This window comes from Adiantum capillus-veneris, chromosome 4, assembly GCF_014529385.1.
Source record: "Adiantum capillus-veneris isolate H3 chromosome 4, ASM1452938v2, whole genome shotgun sequence".
In the NCBI taxonomy this organism is placed as follows: domain Eukaryota; kingdom Viridiplantae; phylum Streptophyta; class Polypodiopsida; order Polypodiales; family Pteridaceae; genus Adiantum; species Adiantum capillus-veneris.
The window spans coordinates 21,446,151-21,467,765 of NC_140934.1; the positions used below are offsets into that span (position 1 = coordinate 21,446,151).

Sequence of the window (21,615 nt, forward strand, 5' to 3'; positions counted from 1 at the left end):
AGGTTATGCCACCCTATGAATACTCAACAAAAATAACCTCAATCGGAGAACGTAGGCTAGGATGGTCTTGGGGACATTGTTAGGGATACCAAAGTCAACTTCTAATACCAATTGTTCAAAATAAAAGCTACAAGAATGTATGAAAAGATGGAGAAGATGAAGGAGAATCTCAAAAGCACACAACACATGAAGCATTATTGGGTGTGCTAAAACAAAGATAAGGCTTGCCTTCAAGTGATGGGCATTTATAAAGCTTAGGAAAAAAAACCCTCCTACCAAGGGGGAAAAAGTGCCTTGGCAGTGTGTTAACACACATCACTACCATAGTATGGTATTACTTATAGGCTTGTGACAAAAGAATAGAGTTAATGATGTGTGAGTTTAATGGTCTCGTCTCTATATTTTGCAAGAGGCCCAATCTAGAAAAACTAGGGCTAAACAATGTGTTGTTGAAAAGACATTTGTAACTGAATACATAAAAAAGATTACCATTGTTTCCCCCCACAATGCTTCCGTAGGTTTTGACAAGGTTTTGTTTGCCAATTTTCAAGATGACTTGCGGATAGTACTTGCTTAAAAACATCAAGCTACACAAAATTTAGATACGATTCACATATAATCATGTATGAACCATAAGAAGGGTACACACACACACACACACACACACACACACACACACACACACACACACACACACACACACACACACCGCACGGGCTTTCTCATGCTTTGGACACAGTCTTGTGCTCTTTTGCACTTAAAAAAGAATATGGAAAAAATACACTCGTAAAATTATGAACATAGATGCAAACTAATTCAAAAACTTCAAAATTGGGAAGTGTCCTTATGGTGACTTTGTAATGACAAGGTATTGACAAGGGCCTATGTGGGGACTTTTCTTTGGTGGACATTTTCACCAATGAAAGTTCCTATACAAAAACGGGGTACCACCGTACTTGCGTACATAATTATTAAGAGACATGGTTGTAAGTTGTCAGTAAGGTTATGCTTGCAAGCTTTTCTTTCTTCTTTACATTATATTCTTGATGGAAAATGGATAGGATCTTGATTTATGACTCATTATAGTGCATCCACCCTCTAACCTATGTCCGAGGTAAGTCTCTCTCTCTCTCTCTCTCTCTCTCTCTCTCTCTCCAATGAAAGTTTTGTGATCTCACAAAAGAACCAATATTAGCTATTACTCAAGTAAAAGATGAAGAGGTTGTAGAATGCAAGCCATAGACAATAGTGGGTTATCTAAGAAGGCATACTTACGGATCATGTCGATAAATGTGTATCCTACTAGTGTTACCAATATTAGGTGACTTGAGAGGAACACATAAAAATATGGGGCACTATATGCATGGTCAATGTGAGGCATTAGTCAAAAAATATATGCTGCTTTTGCAATGCTTAGGTAATGACACAGATACAAAATGATTCTTGTTTGGGTATTTAATTTGCATTGATTGTATGATATCTTGAAGAGGGAACGACCATGTAAATTTGCGTTGTATTCCAAGGATTAAAAGTGAGGGCCCCTCTATGGATGCAAGCATAGGCCTATGACACTATGCAAGTTGTTGACACGGGGAAGAATTACAATGACATTTCTAGTTTAGACTAATGAAGAAGATGGTGTACTCGACAACGATAGTGTCAAAATGTCTGCCAAATGTGATGCATATTTATAATAGCATAAAATGTGCTTGACGAGCGTCTTATTCTCTTCAAATGCACTCACTACATGATATAAAGCTTTTACATTTTGCTATACTTTTTATTTGAAATTTATTATTATCTTCTTTCCGCTTTTACGAAACCCTTATCTATAGTTTCTTCTTTTTCGTATAAAAACTCACATAGGTTTTTTTCGTATTTTCGATCTCCACATTGTTTTTGGAACAATATGAGATAAGATGGAGAATACAAAAAACCTACGTTGCTTCTCACATGCAATTGTGTGTAATAATTTTTGCAAACTTAAAAAAAACAAGAAATTCTAAATAAGCTTGATTATTTTAGTAAGTTTTCGTAAGTGCTTTTATACACTTAAAATACTCCTTGCAACCCTAGGGAACTCCTACTACTAGGAGTCATCACACTAGCATCATGGAAGACACATCTTTTGTGATCTTCCCCCATACACTCTAGCTTTGTGATCCCTTAATGTGTAGAACATACATAAGAATTAATAAACCTTAATATATGTAATAGATGGTACCAATGCCAACGTGGTAAAGAGAACGTTGTAGCTGATGCTTTGATTAGAAGATCTCACATTTATTATCTATCTCTCTCCATTCACATTAAGTGCAAGGTATTTTTGAATCCTCACCTCGTTGTAATGATAAGAATCTCTTCTTTTGCCTCCCCTTTCTTCCAAGCTTTGCAAATTTCTTGTAGTTTTTGTAGATGATAAGATAGTGGTCTCGTAATAAACAATAGGATATCTACAAATACACACAAGCAATTCTGCACACATCAATATATTGTTAGTAAGCCATAGCACCTTCAGATAGTTCCTAATATACTTGCTTAATGCATTTTATCTCACCTTCATATATGTGCTCTATGTGTGTGTGTGTGTGTGCACGCATCTCACACACACACACACACACACACACACACACACACACACACACACAGAGCACATATATATGTGAGTGTGTGTGTGTGTGTGTGTGTATGCACGCGGGCATGTGAGTGCACAACGCTGACTTTCAATAAATCTTATTCCTCATACTGCTTTCCAAGCATTGTTTATACCAAACTTTGAAGCCACTTTTTGAAGGCTATCCTTTTGTTGCCATTACCATGCGACAAAAGAAACTTGAAATTAAGCAATTGCATAAAATTGTGTTGCAAACTAACAATCATCCTAAATAAGAATAGCTATCCTTCAATGTTTGAAGAAGCCCTAATTGAAGGCAGTGATCTGCCAAAGTACATGGTACAAATGTCAACCTTTAAGCACATCCATTTCTTGATTCTATCCTCTCCTTGCCTTGAGGATATTCTCATTTTTGTCCACCACTCTTTACATACATCAAACCTCACAAAATTATCTCTTGGATTCCTTGAAGATTGCCTTCTGCATGTACTTTAGCTCTGCAATGCTTTCCTTGATATCATCCATAGCTCTATGAGTCTTCTTTTTTGCTGGTGCCCGCTCAGCATCTACAAAATTTTGTCAGTGGGTAAGAGACAAATGTAGGCATAACTAAGTCCTGTCCACATCTTTAAAGAAAAGACATGACAAAACCATCTCTTTTGAGTTCTCTTACAAGAAAAGAGAAGAAGATAAAATTTGCAGACAAGGTTTAATAAGACTATCTGCAGACTCTATAGGCATAAGTTGTAGATAACCTCATATCACGCATAACAAAAATCCCCTCAGAATTTCCAAAGAAGACTTACAAAAGCCCCTTTTTTTCAAGGATGACACACCCCAACAAAAGCCCCCCTTCCCATAAAAGAAAAGCAAGTACTTCTGAAGAGCGACTGCTGAGATTGTCAACTTCAATATCAAAGTGAGAAGATTGAAATTATGCAAGCGACTTGCCTAGCAGCCATCAATCTCATTTTCCAGTGCAACCTCAGTGGGCTGGCAAGGAACAAGTGGGAGTACCTTTTGGAAACCACCGCATACAAAGAGCTTTGATGCTGCTCACATCAACCACAACATGAGGGAAAAGAGCAGCTAGTCGAGGCATGTATCTCTGTAAATCAGAATGGCACCAGCATAAGTGAACAATTCACACAAGACAAAAAGGATTATAAAATATAAGCTATTATTTATGGTTTATAAATCTATAAGTTTAAAGAGAGACAATGATAAATTGAGTATAACACAGATAACAATATTGCCTTACAATTTATGTAAGTATACTTTGCTTACAAGACCAAATTTAATGCATGAAACATTTATGAGAACTAAATTTTTTTTCAGAATAAAGGATTTTCCAGCAAATTTAGTAGGCAAGTATGGGTCAATGACACACAAATGTGATGGATGATGACCCATGCTCTAGAACTGTATGTTGCATGCATGTGTGTAACCATACACCAGAGAGCATCTACACTTACCTTGGCAATAGAGAGGATGTAAGATGCAGTACATGGCAAGATGGCGTACCTCAGAGACATGAGATGTCCAGCAGCAACTCTCTCTTAGGATAGATCTTGATGCACTGCTCTGCTATGCCCAAGGGCGAGGGCTTGGTCAAAAGTCAAGAGGGTCGCGCTGGGCTGTGGCAGTCATGGCAACCCTCATTTCCATGGTAAATCGCTCTAAGATAGTATGTAATCATAAAACTCCCTCCCCTTACTGCAAAAGTAGCTCCATCCGTGGTTTAAGTATGAGGATCTTAATAAGATATAATACCAAGCTACTCCATTGCTCTCCTCAGAGGACCAAAGCTCTCTGTCAATAAGTTCACACTACACTGGAGATGGAGAAATGAGGTAGGCCTGTTGACTGAACGTGCGAATCAAAGGTGTAGCGAGAAAGTGAGTGCTGTGCTCTTTGTGAGAGGGGTTGCCTCTATGCAGTCATAAGTACACTACAAGACAATCAAGGTACACAGCAAGACACAATAAGAGAGCACTTCAGAAACTGAGAAATGGAGACGACTACAAGACCATGACAAGGACTGACGACTGTGCTGCCAAGACCAAGACTTGGGTACAAGTACAATGGGGTTGCAGAGGCTAAGGTACAATGGATAGGTGCAATGCCACATGCTGAGGGTAAGGGTGCTTTGGCCCACAGGTACAAGGTGCCACATGGCTACACCTTGGTACCTTGGCCACCCTTGGTGGTACACTGGTCCACACGGCTACATCTTGGTACCTTGGCCCAATGGTCCACACAGCTCCCTACCTTCTGCAAGATCATTGAAGCTGGCTACAGTTTGCTTGTTACTAAACCACTAAGCGTCCCAATGAGTCTGGAACAATTAAAACTGGCGATAAAGTGAGAGTGATGATACACAATTCTAAGAAGGTTGAAATAAGCTGAGAGAGAGCTATCTTGGGCGTTCTGGGAGCTAACCATCAACCACCTACTGAATTGGATGTGTGAAGGGGGGGGGGAGGCGAGAACCAGACCACTTTGGGAAAAGTCACTCCTTACCCTTTCGTTTCTGTAGGCGTGCCTTCTCAAACCATAGAAGCACTCAATCATCTTCCTTCAACTGCAAGTCACGTCGATGCTGTTCCACTGCCTTCTTATGCCTTGCTTGAGACTTCTGAAGAGCCTCACGCCCCTTTGCAAAAGGAGTCTCCAGATCCTGAATCTGCTTCAAAAATCTTATCCTTGGTGCTTAGAATTGGTGGAACCTTCTTCGCACCCTCAATGATCTCAAATGGCGCCTTCCCCATAGACGTATGCACTGTGTTGTTGTAGGCAAACTGCACCAAGCGCAAAAACTTCTCCCACTGAGCTTTCTCATTAGAGATGTAAGACTTCAACAAGTCTAGAGCAACTGAATTCGCAATCTCTGATTGCCCATCAGTCTGCAGGTGGAAAGAGGACGAGAATTGTAACCGAGTACCAATATTCTCCCAAATTGCCCTGCAAAATAAACTAGTAGAACGGGGATCTTTATCTGAAATTATAGACTGAGGCATGCCATGAAGTCGAAATAACTGCGAGACGGACAATTTAGCCAAATGATCTGGCTTAACTGTCTTCTTGACTGGAATAAAGTGAGCCTGCTTGCTAAATCCGTCGATGACTGTCCATATGCCATCGTGCCCACTCTGAATCTTGGGAACAAAAATAAAATCCATTGCCATACTCTCCCAAGGTCGGCTAGGTATAGGTAAAGGTTGCAAAAGAGCTGGTGCCTTATGCCTGACAAACTCATCCACATCCTTTATGAGCCTCAGCCAGTAGAAAAACCGTTCCACACCTTTCAAGGTGGTCTCTATGCCGCGATAGCCTGAAAAAGGTGGACAATAGCACTCTGTCAAAACCTTAGTTCTCAGTGCTTATGTAACACACAACAAGTTCTTCCGCATCAAACAGCCTTCCTTGAGCGAATAGCCCGCAACTGCTTCTCCACTCTGCAATTGGTCAAGATGTCTGCAAAATCCGGATCTGTGGCGTATTGATCTACCATATCCTTGAAGCTGTGGTGATGAACTGCTGAAATAGCCAAAACCAAAGGCTTACGAGACAGTGCATCCGCCACCATAATCTTATGTCCTTGAACATACACAATCTCAAAGTGAAATTGTGACAAAATGTTTGCCCACCGCATCTGCTTGTCCGAAAGCTGTTTCTGAGACAAGAAACAACGTAAACTTTCATGATCGGTGAACACTGTAAAGTAGGCTTCGGGTAGAAAGTGTCGCCACTGAGTAAGAGCATGGATATTGCATAAGTTGGATGAGGAGCTACGAACCTAATAAACATTCTTCAAATCTGGCCAATCTCTGATGGTCTCAACCTTGGCCGGATTCATTTTGACACTCTCCGCAGAGATGATGTGTCCCAAAAGTGAATCTCTGGTAAGAAAAACTCACTCTTCTTCCCATTCACGGCCAACTGATGTTGCCTTGGTGCCTGAAAAACCTGTAACAGGTGGTGTCGATGTTTTGCCTCATTCTTGGAGATTACGATGATATCATTGGAAAAGGTGCCCACAAATGACCTATACTCTTGAAAAATCTTGTCCATCATCCTGTTGAATGTTGCAGGAGCATTTGTGAGACCAAAAGGCATCACCAAATACTCGTACAATTCAAAGGACGTCTTGAACGCCGTCTTGTATACATCTCCAGGAGCAATCCTGATCTGATGATAGCCACTTTTCACGTCGATTCTAGTGAAGCAAGTAGAAACCTGTAACCTGTCCTGTATATCATCGATCCCGAGTACTGGAAACCTGTTCTTGATGGTGATTTTATTGAGAATCCTGTAGTCAATGCACATTCTCCAAGATCCATCTTTCTTTAGAATTAGCAGCACTGGCGAATAAAATGGTGATTTACTAGGTCGAATCAATCCTTTTTCCAACAATTCTTTCACTTGGTTCATAATCTCTTCATTTTGGGCTCTGCCTAATTTGTAAGGTAGCTGGTTTGGAGGCATACTGCCAAGAACCAAATCAATCGTGTGATCTTCAGGACGTTGAGGAGGTAACTCTCCCGATAAGCCTTCGGAGCAGGAGTAAACAAACAGACTGGATTTCACTAATCTCGAAATGGCCGAAGCTAATACAAGTGGGACTGACTCGCCCTTCAATTTTACATCAAGTACTATCTCTCTACCCTTTTCATTCTTCAAAATTTCTTTTCTCGCCCTGTAGTCAACCACCACATTGTTCTTGTAGAACCAAGAAATTCCCAAAAGGACATCACATCCCTCCAAAGGCATGGTATAGAAGTCCTTGTGCCCCGAATACCCCTGACAATGCAACCGATGTTTGCTTGTGACAAGTGTAATGGCAACATCCCGTCCGGGTGCCGCTAGAATTGTCTTAGCCGGTGGTCCCATTTCATCTGGCCTAATTCCAAGTTGAGCCGCCAATTCAGTCGAAATGAAATTGGCCTTGGCTCCTTCGTAGAAGAAGATGAGGGCTTCTTGATCTCGTACTTTGCCGCACGCTCTACAAAGCTTTGTACTTTCATCCATTTGCTCAGGGTCTGTCCCCACGAAATTTGCTACTAGTCTAGCTTTTGTCTTTCCCTTCTTTGCTCACTCCTCCGCTGCTGTCCTCTAGCTGTTCTTCTGGCGCCTTGTTCGGGCACCTGGCTAAAACATGTCCATGTTCTTCACAACCGTAACATTTACCCTCCTTGAAGTATTCAACTCGTTGTTTAGCCGATAGTCGAGGGCCTGAAGGTCTCTTCTTCTGTAGCTTTCCCTTCTTTTTGTTACTGTTGTTCGTATCTTGTCCGGTCCGAGCTGTGAGCAATCTATTTGTGGGGTAAGTTAGAGTGCCCCCATGCATTGCAAACCCTTGCTTTGCATGTCCCATCAGTTGTTGCATGGACTGGAAGTTCTGCAGCAGACAATAGTCTCGTATCTCTTTAGGGTGCCCCAAAATCTTTGATAGTATCTAAGGTGTCTTCCTTGGTCATCCTCAGATGATTCCAAGCAGTAATCACATCACGCTTGTATTCTTGAGTGAACCATGAGAAAGTAAATACTCTTTTGAACTGAAGCCACTTTGTTGGTGCCTCCCTCCGTAGAAGCAGGGTAGACAACCAAGTCTGTGCGTTCCCCTTGAGGAATGATCTGAATAGCATGCTACGGAATATGCAATATCAAACTTGAATAAAAGCGAGGGCTCGGTGAGTATCCTTGAAGCCAGAAAAAGTGTCAAACTTTATTTCTTGACCATCCTCCACACGCAAAGCGTAGAAGATGATGACGTGGTAGCTGTACAGACAACCCGCAAAGCGTGCTGACTGCTGACGTGGCAACCTGTACGGATTTTCGCGCTAGCTTGCTGACGTGGCAAGCTGTACAGATTTCTGTGATTTACGTGGCTAATATTCAACGCCAGCTTTTGGGCCAGATGCTTTTGAGTTTGACTGCTTTTCATGTAACTGCTTTTAATGGCCAAGGGCTCATTCTCTGGCATGCTTCCTGGAGAAGGTGCAGAGTCTGGAGTACCAGCATTGTACTAAGTTCAAGCAATATAAAGAAATACCGAAAGGGGTGCCAAGGTTTGGGGCCAGTTGAAACCGGCCTGTTCAATCCAAAAAGGGCGGTAGACTTTACTTTAAACCTTGATTTAGCTTTCACCCATTATTAGTCGTCTATTTTACCTGTACTTTCAAGACACAACAAAGGGGAGAGGGATACAGGCTGCTAGATTGCACCTGTATGAGTAGACGGACACCAGATTGGCCCCTAACTTAGGCGCCCCTTTCGGTATTTCTTTATTGTTCAAAAGAGGGAATAAACGCTGTGGTTCCCTACAAGCTGCCCCGCACAAACTCGGCTGAATTTCCACTGTTCCAGCCTGATTTCGGCAACATAACTGTACTAGAACCCTTCACGGTCAGTATTCCCACGCATTGACTGACTTTCCCGACGCATACGGGCACTTTGCAAAACCTGGCGAGAATCTGCAGCACGCTGAATTCTCTGTTTTCAGCCCTGAAAATGCGCCAGATCGCCTGTACAGCGGTCCCCTTGCGTCCCCGAACCTCCTGGGGGTATTAGGGTCCGTTTAGGGCCAAAACCCTAAACCTGCAAAAATACACAGCAGGCTGTAATTCACTGTTTCGGGCTCCGTTTCGCGTGCCGGTCGCATCCCTAGCAAGTCCTCGAGCTCCCGCACCTGTAGGGCTACTTGCCCTTTGAATCGGACGAGATTTCTGGCGTGAAACCTCTCCGAATTCACCTGTACCTGCGGGGGGATTAGCCGCTAGCTAATCCAGTACCTGTGCAAGAGGCTCTTGCCTCGGCAATCGCGCATGAACCCACACAACTGTACATTGGTCAAATGAAGAGCCCACTAGAGGGGCATAACATACTGCCAAAGGGGAGAGAGAGGGCAGTGCGTAGCGTGCAGGGCATCACTCCTGGCACCGCACTGTGCATAAGAGGGAAAGCAAGCACTCCATAGCTCTTAACCTGTGACAGACACTTGCAAAATGAGCCTCCCAGCTATAAATCACGTTTTTGCCTTCTCTATAAGTAGTAAACTGGCCTCAGAGTGCCAAGTGTCACTCATTTGTGCATTTTCCCGCTTTAGACCCTCGGGTCTAAAAATATCTCACCTGCAGCCTCTGTTGACTTGGCCACAGAGTAACAAAATGATCCCCATGTCAAACTGCACGTAATGACGTGAAGACATTTTCAGGTCCCAAAATAGCAGTTCCCTAAATTGTAGGAGATGCTGCCATTGTATCTTTCTAGGTCATCCGACCCTCTTTGTACACTGCGGCCACATCCAGAACTGAAATGTAGCCTCTGTAGCAAAGGATTCCACTTTGGCTAGTCAATGACCCCACTTGGCTAACCATAGTCCTTGTCCAACCTTAGTGCTCTCTTGCCCTCAGGCCTGGACTCCCTCTGGACAGTTCCACACTAGCTATGCAATGCAGGGCAGTTAGATTTCCCGAGGGGTGTTTCCAAAAAGTGAAAGTAAATAGATAATAAGAAAGAAATCAACAAAAAGGATAGATAGTAGTCACACGCTGGTGACATACCCCCCTCTTGAAATCTCAAACGTCCTCGTTTGCATCTATGTCGTCCATGCTTACTGTCAACACTGATGTATTCAACACATGTCGACACATATACGACACATACATGCTCATTGTCAACCCTGGTGTATTCAACACCTCGTCGACTCATGTATTGCCTGCGTGTGAACCCTGTCCCAATGACATAGTGGTAGCTTCGCACTCTGCCATTGCTTTGAGTCACTAACTTTCCAATGACAAAATGGTAGCTGCACATTTTGCCACTGTCTTATAGTACACGTTGGATCCCGTAACACTTTCGAGCATACCCAAACCGACAGTTTAAGAATGCAGTTACACATGTACTCTTTAATAGAAGCAATCACTGTATCCTTGACAGACTGACAAGAAATACTCACTTCTATAGCACTAACCAAACTTTTGGACATTCCATAAGAGCAATTGCCAAACTGACAATCTGATCTGGCTTTATCTTCTTCCCTGCGTTGGCTGACTCCTGAGTCCCTTTAGGAGCCTCATTGGGAACGTGCTTCTTGGCTGAATTTTTCTTGCCTGATCCTGCCTTGACGCCAGTGTTAAATTCACAATCTTCTCCCTTGAGCAAACCATTGCCAGTGTTTGCTACCTCGATGAGCTGCGTCAAAGTAGTGACTTTTGTCTTCGTGCAGTATTTTCTCAATCCTTTGGGTAGGCCACAACAGTATTTTTCAATCTGTTCTGTCAATGGCACAAACCTATAGGAAGTTACTGGAAGTAGAGCTTTCCAAAACTTCCGATTGTAATCATCCAGATTTCTGCAAGTGGCAGCATTAAGCTGGTGCCATTCTGTCATGACATCTGCTTCGAAATCATCAGATAACCATGCTGCTGCAAAAATCTGCTTGAAGTAAATCCATGTGGACGGAGCTTGCCCTTGAAGCAATAAAGTTGTCCACCATTGTCCCGCATTCCCTGTCAAGAAAGTGGCTGCCTTGCGGACCTTTGAAGCCTCTGTAAAGTTTCCCCCTGCATAGGCCTTATCAAACTGCTGGAGGAATGAAAGAGCCTTCTTCCTGTCATCAAACCCTGTAAAGGTCGTGAATGACACACCTTTGCCACCTTCTTTGTACGGAGTTGGCCTCTCCAGCGGCGTTAAATTGTCATATGGAAGTGACTGAAACATGGGAACACTATTAGGGTTCATTTGTGTTCCTTGGCCGCTATTAACTTGACCTGGAAATGCCATATTTGGCTGCTGATTTGTAATTCCAGCCATACCAAAATTTGCTTGTGGCATCCCAAATTGTCCCTGAGTGCTTTGAAACCCTGGTTGCATACCCATGACACTGTACATGGGGTTAGGCATCATCGTTTGAGCACCCCCAAACACTGTTCCTGGCGTATAAAACTGATTTCCAGGTGCATGACCAGCCATGCTCTGAAATACCGATCCACCTCCAAAATAGCCAGGGTGTACTGAAGGTGGTGGGAAGACCTGTTGCATAGCCTGTAAGTTGCTTCCCTGCCCATTAGAACCAGCTATAGGCTGTTGAAAGGTGGCGGGCTGAATTGGTACAGCTTGAAAAACTGGCATCTCAGCCACCTGTTCTTGCACCTTAGGCATACGTTGTGGAGACTGCATGTTCTCCGTCAAGTGTACAGGTGTTTCCATTGACTGTGCGGTATGAATCACCTGTGTTCGAGCCTTAACAGGCTTTTGAATATGATCCAGTGACCCAACTTGCTGAGACGGAACAGGAGGTTGCAGAAAGGCTAAAAACCTTGGGTTCTGCATTACTTGTGTGAACATAGCCACAGCAGTAGCCAACTGGGTCCTGAATATATCATCATCAGTCTGTGGTGGTCTTGAGGACTCACCCACTTCATGTGTCTGTTGACCCTGTGAAGAGGAAACCTCTTCAGTCACATCATCTGGTCTGTCAGCCATAATTACAATTCCCTGTGTCTCGTCTATGATCCCCTGTGTCTTCAAGCCCAAAACTGCCCAAGGCTCACTTCTATGGGAAAAAGTGATTTAATCCCGTCGATGGAACCATGAAACCGGCCTGTTCAATCCAAAAAGGGCGGTAGACTTTACTTTAAACCTTGATTTAGCTTTCACCCATTATTAGTCGTCTATTTTACCTGTACTTTCAAGACACAACAAAGGGGAGAGGGATACAGGCTGCTAGATTGCACCTGTATGAGTAGACGGACACCAGATTGGCCCCTAACTTAGGCGCCCCTTTCGGTATTTCTTTATTGTTCAAAAGAGGGAATAAACGCTGTGGTTCCCTACAAGCTGCCCCGCACAAACTCGGCTGAATTTCCACTGTTCCAGCCTGATTTCGGCAGCATAACTGTACTAGAACCCTTCACGGTCAGTATTCCCACGCATTGACTGACTTTCCCGACGCATACGGGCACTTTGCAAAACCTGGCGAGAATCTGCAGCACGCTGAATTCTCTGTTTTCAGCCCTGAAAATGCGCCAGATCGCCTGTACAGCGGTCCCCTTGCGTCCCCGAACCTCCTGGGGGTATTAGGGTCCGTTTAGGGCCAAAACCCTAAACCTGCAAAAATACACAGCAGGCTGTAATTCACTGTTTCGGGCTCCGTTTCGCGTGCCGGTCGCATCCCTAGCAAGTCCTCGAGCTCCCGCACCTGTAGGGCTACTTGCCCTTTGAATCGGACGAGATTTCTGGCGTGAAACCTCTCCGAATTCACCTGTACCTGCGGGGGGATTAGCCGCTAGCTAATCCAGTACCTGTGCAAGAGGCTCTTGCCTCGGCAATCGCGCATGAACCCACACAACTGTACATTGGTCAAATGAAGAGCCCACTAGAGGGGCATAACATACTGCCAAAGGGGAGAGAGAGGGCAGTGCGTAGCGTGCAGGGCATCACTCCTGGCACCGCACTGTGCATAAGAGGGAAAGCAAGCACTCCATAGCTCTTAACCTGTGACAGACACTTGCAAAATGAGCCTCCCAGCTATAAATCACGTTTTTGCCTTCTCTATAAGTAGTAAACTGGCCTCAGAGTGCCAAGTGTCACTCATTTGTGCATTTTCCCGCTTTAGACCCTCGGGTCTAAAAATATCTCACCTGCAGCCTCTGTTGACTTGGCCACAGAGTAACAAAATGATCCCCATGTCAAACTGCACGTAATGACGTGAAGACATTTTCAGGTCCCAAAATAGCAGTTCCCTAAATTGTAGGAGATGCTGCCATTGTATCTTTCTAGGTCATCCGACCCTCTTTGTACACTGCGGCCACATCCAGAACTGAAATGTAGCCTCTGTAGCAAAGGATTCCACTTTGGCTAGTCAATGACCCCACTTGGCTAACCATAGTCCTTGTCCAACCTTAGTGCTCTCTTGCCCTCAGGCCTGGACTCCCTCTGGACAGTTCCACACTAGCTATGCAATGCAGGGCAGTTAGATTTCCCGAGGGGTGTTTCCAAAAAGTGAAAGTAAATAGATAATAAGAAAGAAATCAACAAAAAGGATAGATAGTAGTCACACGCTGGTGACACCAGTGCTCTCCAGGAGTGGAATTCCGCCACTCTCCGTCTCGTGTGTCGTGCACTCTCTCTCTTTCAATTCAATTGTTATTTGAAGTGCTTAAAGTTATTCAGTTTGTTCTTTTTCGTTGGCACTTGGTGCCGGTCCCATGACAGTGGTATCAAAGCTTTAGGCGTGTGCTTTTCTGAAAGCATACTGGTCCTTCCAAAGAGCAGACAGAGAAAACCGGTGCTTCCAAGCTTCCAAGGGGAATTCAACCCCCGACCCTCCCTCTCTCCTCGCCTCTACCCACCCCTTCCCTCGCCCCTCACCACCCCATCCCCTCTACCCATGCCCCTACCCACCCTCTCCACTCTTCCCTAGCCCTTACCACCCCCTAGTCCCCTACCCACCTCCTCGACCCTCCCCTTCACCCCTCCAGTGCTAGAAAATAACTCGTTCCGAAAACTTTTAACATGCAGAATTCCTAAAATCTCGATTAGATTTGAGCTTGCCTTGAAGAAAACCGGGAAATTTTCACAAGTTTTAGTGTAATCACCTGCAAAACCTTCAAATTTTTGACCTAAAACCGGGAGCATTTCAAGTTTGCCCTTATTTTATTCGGTTAGGAAAAACGTATTTTTTTAGCCCTGCTCCCCTCCATCAGTCCCCTATTTACTGTTTTGCATCTTTTGGGAATTTCTCTGTCTGCAAACCATTCATGGTAGCCAACTCCTCGCTTTTTTGACTACATTTACACTAGTTTTGTGGCTTCCTAGGATTTTGTTCAAGCTTGGACATTCTTCAGTTTCTTGCTTTCTGTACAGCCTATCTCATTGTGACAGGCTGCCATATCTCTTCATCGTTTTCAGTGTCACTGGCATAGGACGGACAGTTAGTTACAGTGAGTTAAGAGTTCACGTTGGACGGACACTGGCATGGGCAGTAACACGTGGCAAGTGATACGAATGGTGGTCTAGTGGATGGCCAAACCACCACCACCGCAGTTTGGAGATAGGCTTAGCTGCATTGGAATATTTTGCTAGCCGTTGGTGGCTCTTGAGGGGATAGTCGGGGGACACTATCATCATTATCATCTTGATCATCATCTACTTTGTATGGTCAAGCGTCTTGAGTTCATGCACAGCACGTGTGCACCATCCCTCCACATTTGAGCCTCGAAACCCCCATTATACCCGTGATATCTGGGCTTGGAGCTGAGTGTGCTGCCATGCCAAAGTTTGTACTAGTTCATTTGAGTTAGTCTGTTCATGCTATTGGGGTGAAGATTTCACGCACATTACACTAAGGAGCACCCACTTTTGAGAGCACGACACATTATCTCCACTACAAGCTCATACTCACACCCGCGGTACTCTCATACACCGAGCATACTCACACCCGCGATACTCTCATAGACTGAGTGTTGGAGCTAGGGAGATCGAGACACCCACGACTAAGCAGAGGAGGTTCACAGCATCGACGGAGACTGCAGCAGAGGATTCGAGCCATACTATCTCGACATCCAGAGTACAGATGAGGATAGACTCATGACCCACTATATCACCCTCTTGTACTGGGCACACATACCCCACACAGTTCCAGCAAGTAGCACTTGAAGCTTCATTTTAGTATCTCTTTTTTTGTACCCAGACATGGTATCAGATTCACCAGTATATAACTGTTTGGTCTCATAGGTCATTTTGGCCTCTTGAAGACGTCAATATATCATTTCATTTCTATTATGGAGTACTTCAAAATTTCTACTCTGCTTCCTCTACATGCCAAGTTCGTTTTCAACCCACTTGAATAGCTTAACTATTTACCATGGAGATATACCACTCAATAGGGATCAAGAGTGCCAAGGTTGACGTGGAAGAGTTAACTCTTTGACAATGCCTATACAAGCTGTTGGATTATACATCTGCTTGTGACACGTCATGCTTGTGGCCACAATTTCTATTCCCTTTGTTTGCGTTTGCAAACATCTCATGAGTGCCATTATTTTTGTTGCAATGACCTCTTACCTCCAGTGACAGGCCTGAGGGTCACTATGGTTTCAGGGAGGGGATAATGTCATCAAAGCTGTCAAGAAGGGAAAGGCAAACACTAGCACCCCTTTCTAACCCTTTCAAAATGGGGGGATGTGATAAGGGGTCATGGAGCCCCATTGCGCTGCATTGAGCAAAAGGAAGGGAGAGCTCCCATCCCTCTTTTTATAAAAGGGCTCATGGGATACTCAATGGCTCTATGTGCTACAGAGGGCAGCAAAGTCCATAGGGAAGGTTCTCATGAAGGGTCCGCTTTGGGCAGCCATGGCCTTGTATCCAGGCGCGCCTTGGGGCACTATCCCACCCTCATAAACCCACTCTTAAGAGAACTAAAAGCTAGCTCTATTAAGTGCAGACACCCAAAGCTAGATTCAAAATATAGCAAGAAGGCATCCTGTGGGAATTGAAGGGGGGAGGGGGGGGACTGTGGTGGTTCTCCTTACTTTGTCAATTTTCGCATACAAGAAGTTTTTATATCTACTGAGTTGTTCATATACAGACAAAGCCACAACAGGAGTCTGTTGTCAGCTATAATGCTCCGTCAAAAATCTACCAATCTGGACGTGTGCTCAGTCAGCTCAAAACATAAGGTGAACCTAATGGTATCAAGGTTAAGAATGCCCACCTACTAGAAGGATTCAATTAACAGGAACCTGCAGTAAAGATTGTTGTATACACGGTGTGTGTGAGCCTCCTTGCTTAAAGGAGAACCTTATGTGTTTTACGCACCCATTACATGGCTGCACTCTGCTTTCGATTTTCTGCCTGTCTATGAAATAGGATGGAGAACAAAAAGATGAAGATTGGTTTATACATTGCAAGACCATAGATTTAAATAGAAGTGTTTGTCATCCTAAAACATTTGTGTGAAATATTATCATCCTAAACACAATATACCAAGCAGACCAGTCAATCAAAGAAGGTTAACAGATGTCAACTTATTGAGAAAGTTTCCACTAACCCGGAGAAACATTAAGTCGACATAGACAGAGTTTCCAGCAAGCAAAGGCTGCTTTGTTTCACTTCCAATCTTTGAGCAAACGAAGTCCATAACCTGCTCATCCAAACAGTGAACCTGCTTGTTCTTACATACCTCAATGATATTGAAAAACATGAATGTTACAAAATGTCAAAACTTATTCAAGGCTATAACAAAACTCAAAGCAAGGAATCATATACGTAAACAACAGAAGACTTTTTGTAGCTCTGTAATTAAGTGTGAAAAATAATCACGTAACGTGAAAAGATACTGATTATAAGATAATGATGCCCAAAAAGTATGACAGAACGATCTTAAAAACAAGATGCCATAAGTGAAGCGTAAAGTACGCTGGTAGGTAGATATTTTTCAAAGTTGTTAATGGCACAGAAGTTTGAAACAAAGCAGTTGTGAGTATCAGATACTGATGCACTTACGTCAAGAGACAATCCCACCATCTTTAAGGGACTGTGTTAAGCCTTTCTAAATGTATCTCCAATCAAGGATGTAGGATGGTTGTAAAATTTTTGTTACTAAAAACTGCAACCAAAAAACCCATACAAAAGCCAGCCTGAATCAGTTAGTTCTGCAGCTTTGGATGGTGTTGCTTGTTTGCCAAATATCGAGTCCAAAACCATGAAACAATGGAGTTCCTTGTCTACCTTCGCTCCCGCTGCATAGGCAACCACCCTCTTGCAATGACCTCCTTCCCTTGTAGAGACTTATCCTGCCTTATATTTTGCACAACTGTGACAAGCCGTACCCGTGGTTCGCATCTATTCTATTTGGCGTCTCGAGTTTCAAGTAAGCCAGGACGTCTCTAGCACATCATACACCTAGTTCATGTCTAACTTCAACATGTTGTGCAATGGGCATAATCATTTAGTGTCCATATTTATATGTCTACATTTATCTTGAAGTTTTTTCCAAATCCTCTCAGATGCCATTTCACACACAGACCAAAACCTCCTGAAATGTATAAAACCCATCTGGAACTTTGAGTTTTGAAACCTCATGGCTACTATAGGTGACAGGCGATGTGTGGAGCATCCCAATCATACTGAAAGGGTGGCATGTGAGCCATTTTATCCCATATTGTGTGAACCACTGTGTCACCTACACATACCATGACAAAGTCTACATTTATCTTGAAGTTTTTTCCAAATCCTCTCAGATGCCATTCACGCACGGACCAAAACCTCCTGAAATGTATAAAACCCATCTGGAACTTTGAGTTTTGAAACCTCATGGCTACTATAGGTGACAGGCGATGTGTGGAGCATCCCAATCATACTGAAAGGGTGGCATGTGAGCCATTTTATCCCATATTGTGTGAACCACTGTGTCACCTACACATACCATGACCCTCTACCTCCTACCTTAGCAAGCTTACTAAATGCCTCAAGGCAGTCGAGGCGCATGTCTTTGAGTATGTCTCTGAGGCTAATAGTCTGGAACAGAGCCTCCACTAATATAGGTGGCACAGAAAGCTCCGCTCTGGCAATATCATGCGACACTGGGTTGGACGGTTTGCTTTGTATCGTCATTGATATCATAATGATCAAGGTCGCTCTGAGTCCACCAGAGGACGGCTAGGGCTGGTGCTCACACCACTGCTGCATACATCAATGGCGCAGTGACCAAGGTATCAAATAGCCACCCCTTTGTTCAGGGCTCCTGAAACTATGATCGGTGACACTGTCTCTCTAGAATAGCTAAAGTTGCATATCCTTGTGTCAATCTAGCTCTAACCACTGCTCCTATGGTGAAGGGAGATTCCGTTGCTAAAAAGGTGACCCTCAAGTATACATAAGAAGCGACTCCACTGACCTCATGCAAACCTGAATGTGGCATAGCTCCTACCCCAACTCAATGTTTGGAAAATCATGACCTTTGTCTTCCTAAGGTTCATTGTAAGGCGAATGCTAACATTTCTGGGCATGTATCAACTGAAGATGTTTCGTTGTCGCAACAATACCTACTCACGATGATCTTCACATGAATATATAAGGAGATCAACAGCCAAGCAACCAATTGCATGTGTCGATTCTGTCTAAAGACAACAGCAAACAACCCATACAAGAAGAGGATCAACGACAAGAAGTGGTCTCCTGGAAGGGCCGCAAGCCAAATGTTGAGTTGGTGCTGAACCTCCTTAAACATATGCACGATGCTCCTTGCAACATCTGCCTCCTCTACTGCAGATAGGCTTCTGACACAGTCGCAAGGAGGCAAGACCTCGTTCAGGTCGTTCTATGCAACCTACAACTACATTGCAATTTGAAAAGAAGGGAAAAGTAGTTATGCCATGGGATATCACGTGATAGAGGAGACAATGCTTCAAAAAAACCTCGTGACAAATGATCGTGTAAAGAGGGGATTGTACGTTCCATCTTTTCACCTAATTTGATATACGAACAAAAAAGCACCATAATACTTGATAGCAAGCTTAGGATATGTTCCTTTTTTTGAGGCCTCTTTCTTTTGCCTTAGAAGTCGAATTGTCATCACAAAGAAGGGAAAAGGTTATGTCATGGGATAGCAGGTGTAGAGAAGACAATGGTTCAAAAAGCCTTGATGCCAAATGATCATGTAAGAGGGGATTGTGCATTCATCTTTTCAACTTACTTGACATAGGGACCAAAAAAGGATCATAATACCTGGTAGCAAGCTTAGGATACGTTCCTTCTTTTTGAGAACTCTTTCTTTTGCCTTAAAAGTCGAATTGTCATCACTTGGCTTCCTTCTAAGTCTAGCTTTCTCAAATTTCAGCAATACCCGATCATTTCTTTTGATGTCCATTTGTCTTATATGCTTATCAGCATCCTTATTATGTTTTTCTTGCAACCTTGCAATGGCTGTTTTTATTCAAGAAAAAACATTCAAGTCTCACACAACTCATCATAAACAAAGATTCTAACCTTAGTGCATAAAATCAGGACTGCAATTCTTCATACACAATTTCAAAAAGAGCTTTTCCTGTAGATGCATGGACTGCATTATTGTAAGTAAACTCTACAAGTGGTAGATACTTCTCCCGCTAAGTTTTTTGATCTGCAACATACCATTTCAAGACATCTAATACCGCTAAATTTGGAGCTTCACTTTACCCATCTCTTTGAGAATGATAAGCTTGTTCCCATGTTATCAAACAATACTCTCTAGAAGAGACTTGTAGTTCTCGGATCTCTCTCTCCCACAATGGACTTTTGCATTTCATGATGCTTGGACACCTATGCAAGGAAGATTTTAGCCATATGCTCAGCTTTAGTGGCTCTCTTAATCGGTATAATGTGAACTTGCTTGCTTGTCCAAATAGCTTCATTGCTCTGTTGAGGTGTGGTCAAATCCATTACAAAGTCCATTGCAATGCTTTCCCTTGGCTACGAGGGAATATGTAAAGGATGAAGTACACCGGGTGTCTTATACCTGTCGAACTTGACCTTTTGACAAGTAACACGTGCCCATACATATGCATCAATATCCCGACTCTTGACACAACGCAATTAAGATTTATTAAGGAGATTAAAGAGATACATGACCATTTGACAAGTAAACCATGTCCATACATATGCATCAATATCCCGACTCTTGACACAACGCAATTAAGATTTATTAAGGAGATTAAAGAGATACATGACCATTTGACAAGTAAACCATGTCCATACATATGCATCAATATCCCGACTCTTGACACAACGCAATTAAGATTTATTAAAGAGATTGTGCATAACAATTTGCAAACACTTGCATAACAATTGCTAGATCAATCACATATACACGTGTGCTTAAGAGCTATCCTAACGACGGCATTGTAGTTCGTAGTGTCTAAGGCTTCTACATCGTATTTGATGTACTCGTCCAAACCAAAGAGGAAAGGCTCCTTGTGCTCCTCATCCAACTTACGCAATTGCACACCAATTTGCAAATACACTTAGAAAAAGACATAACGGGAGTCCCATTTTTCTTGAGACCTCTACAATCCTCTTTCAACCAATCAAGGTAATGCAGTTGCATAAAACGAGCCTTGAGCTTGTCTTGGAAGTCGACCCAATTGTAAGACAATGGTCCACACCATGCTCAAGATGTTGACGGCCAACTGTGGCCCTTGCTAGGCTTGATACCAATCAATGGCATCAATCCGACAGATACATGGCAGCAACCAACAATTTACTATTATTGTTTTTCTTGTTAATAGCAAAATAAGCCTTAAATTGATGTAACCAAGAATAAATCACCGCCGCATCCATCCTACAATCATGCTTACAACTTTTCACAGACTGAATTGTTGGAGGAATCGTCTCTACCTGATTTACATGATGACTTGCCAGCCTCCTTGAGTGGATCGCTCTTCGAGGAAAGCATGTACACGACCAAGCCTTGCATACATTGGTCTCGCAGTGCCTAACGCTCTAGCTCCATAGCTGCCTGTCGCCCGGACGTGGCATGCCATAAAATCTAATATCTAACCAATCCAAATGATTTTCTCATATTAAACTGATCATTTAATGTGGGAGAATAAATGGGAACAAGGGTTAAGATATAGACATATGCTTATAGACCTATCTCAACACCGGGCCAATGGTAAAGGGGCCCAAATGAGAGATAGTCTATCAAAGAGCAAGGCTAACCAATGGAGCATAAGACCTTAGGGTCAGCTTCATTGAAGACCTCCAATAATGTGTAAAAGTCCTTTGACCTTAGGTAAGCTAGGGTTGTGCTTGAGGTGGGAACCCGGCCCAAGCTTGAGGTGCTTGTCGTGCTTGATGACTAAGGTGCTTGAGGTGCTTTATGATTGGGATGCTTGAGGTGCTTCTCATGCTTTAGATGCTAGGGTTGTACTTGAGGTGGGAACCCGGCCCAAGCTTGAGGGGCTTAAGGGCCAAGCTTGTGGTGGGAACCAAGCCCAAGTTGAGTGGATTGAGGT

The 21,615-nt window shown here is 43.4% G+C and overlaps 1 protein-coding gene across 1 annotated transcript in view; it reads right to left on the minus strand.

Annotated features, from left to right (window-relative positions):
- Positions 1-2,820: 2,820 nt before the first annotated feature.
- The window catches only part of LOC147458845 (Polynucleotidyl transferase, ribonuclease H-like superfamily protein), a 100,282-nt gene continuing 81,487 nt past the window's right edge, over positions 2,821-21,615 (minus strand). Inside the window, exons 4-6 of the mRNA XM_086510270.1 lie at positions 16,671-16,763; positions 3,632-3,722; positions 2,821-3,180 (exon numbers count right to left, since the gene is read on the minus strand). Of these exons, the coding sequence (XP_086366396.1) occupies positions 3,065-3,180; positions 3,632-3,722; positions 16,671-16,763 (300 nt within the window). The 3' untranslated portion in view covers positions 2,821-3,064. The remainder of the gene's footprint in view (positions 3,181-3,631; positions 3,723-16,670; positions 16,764-21,615) is intronic.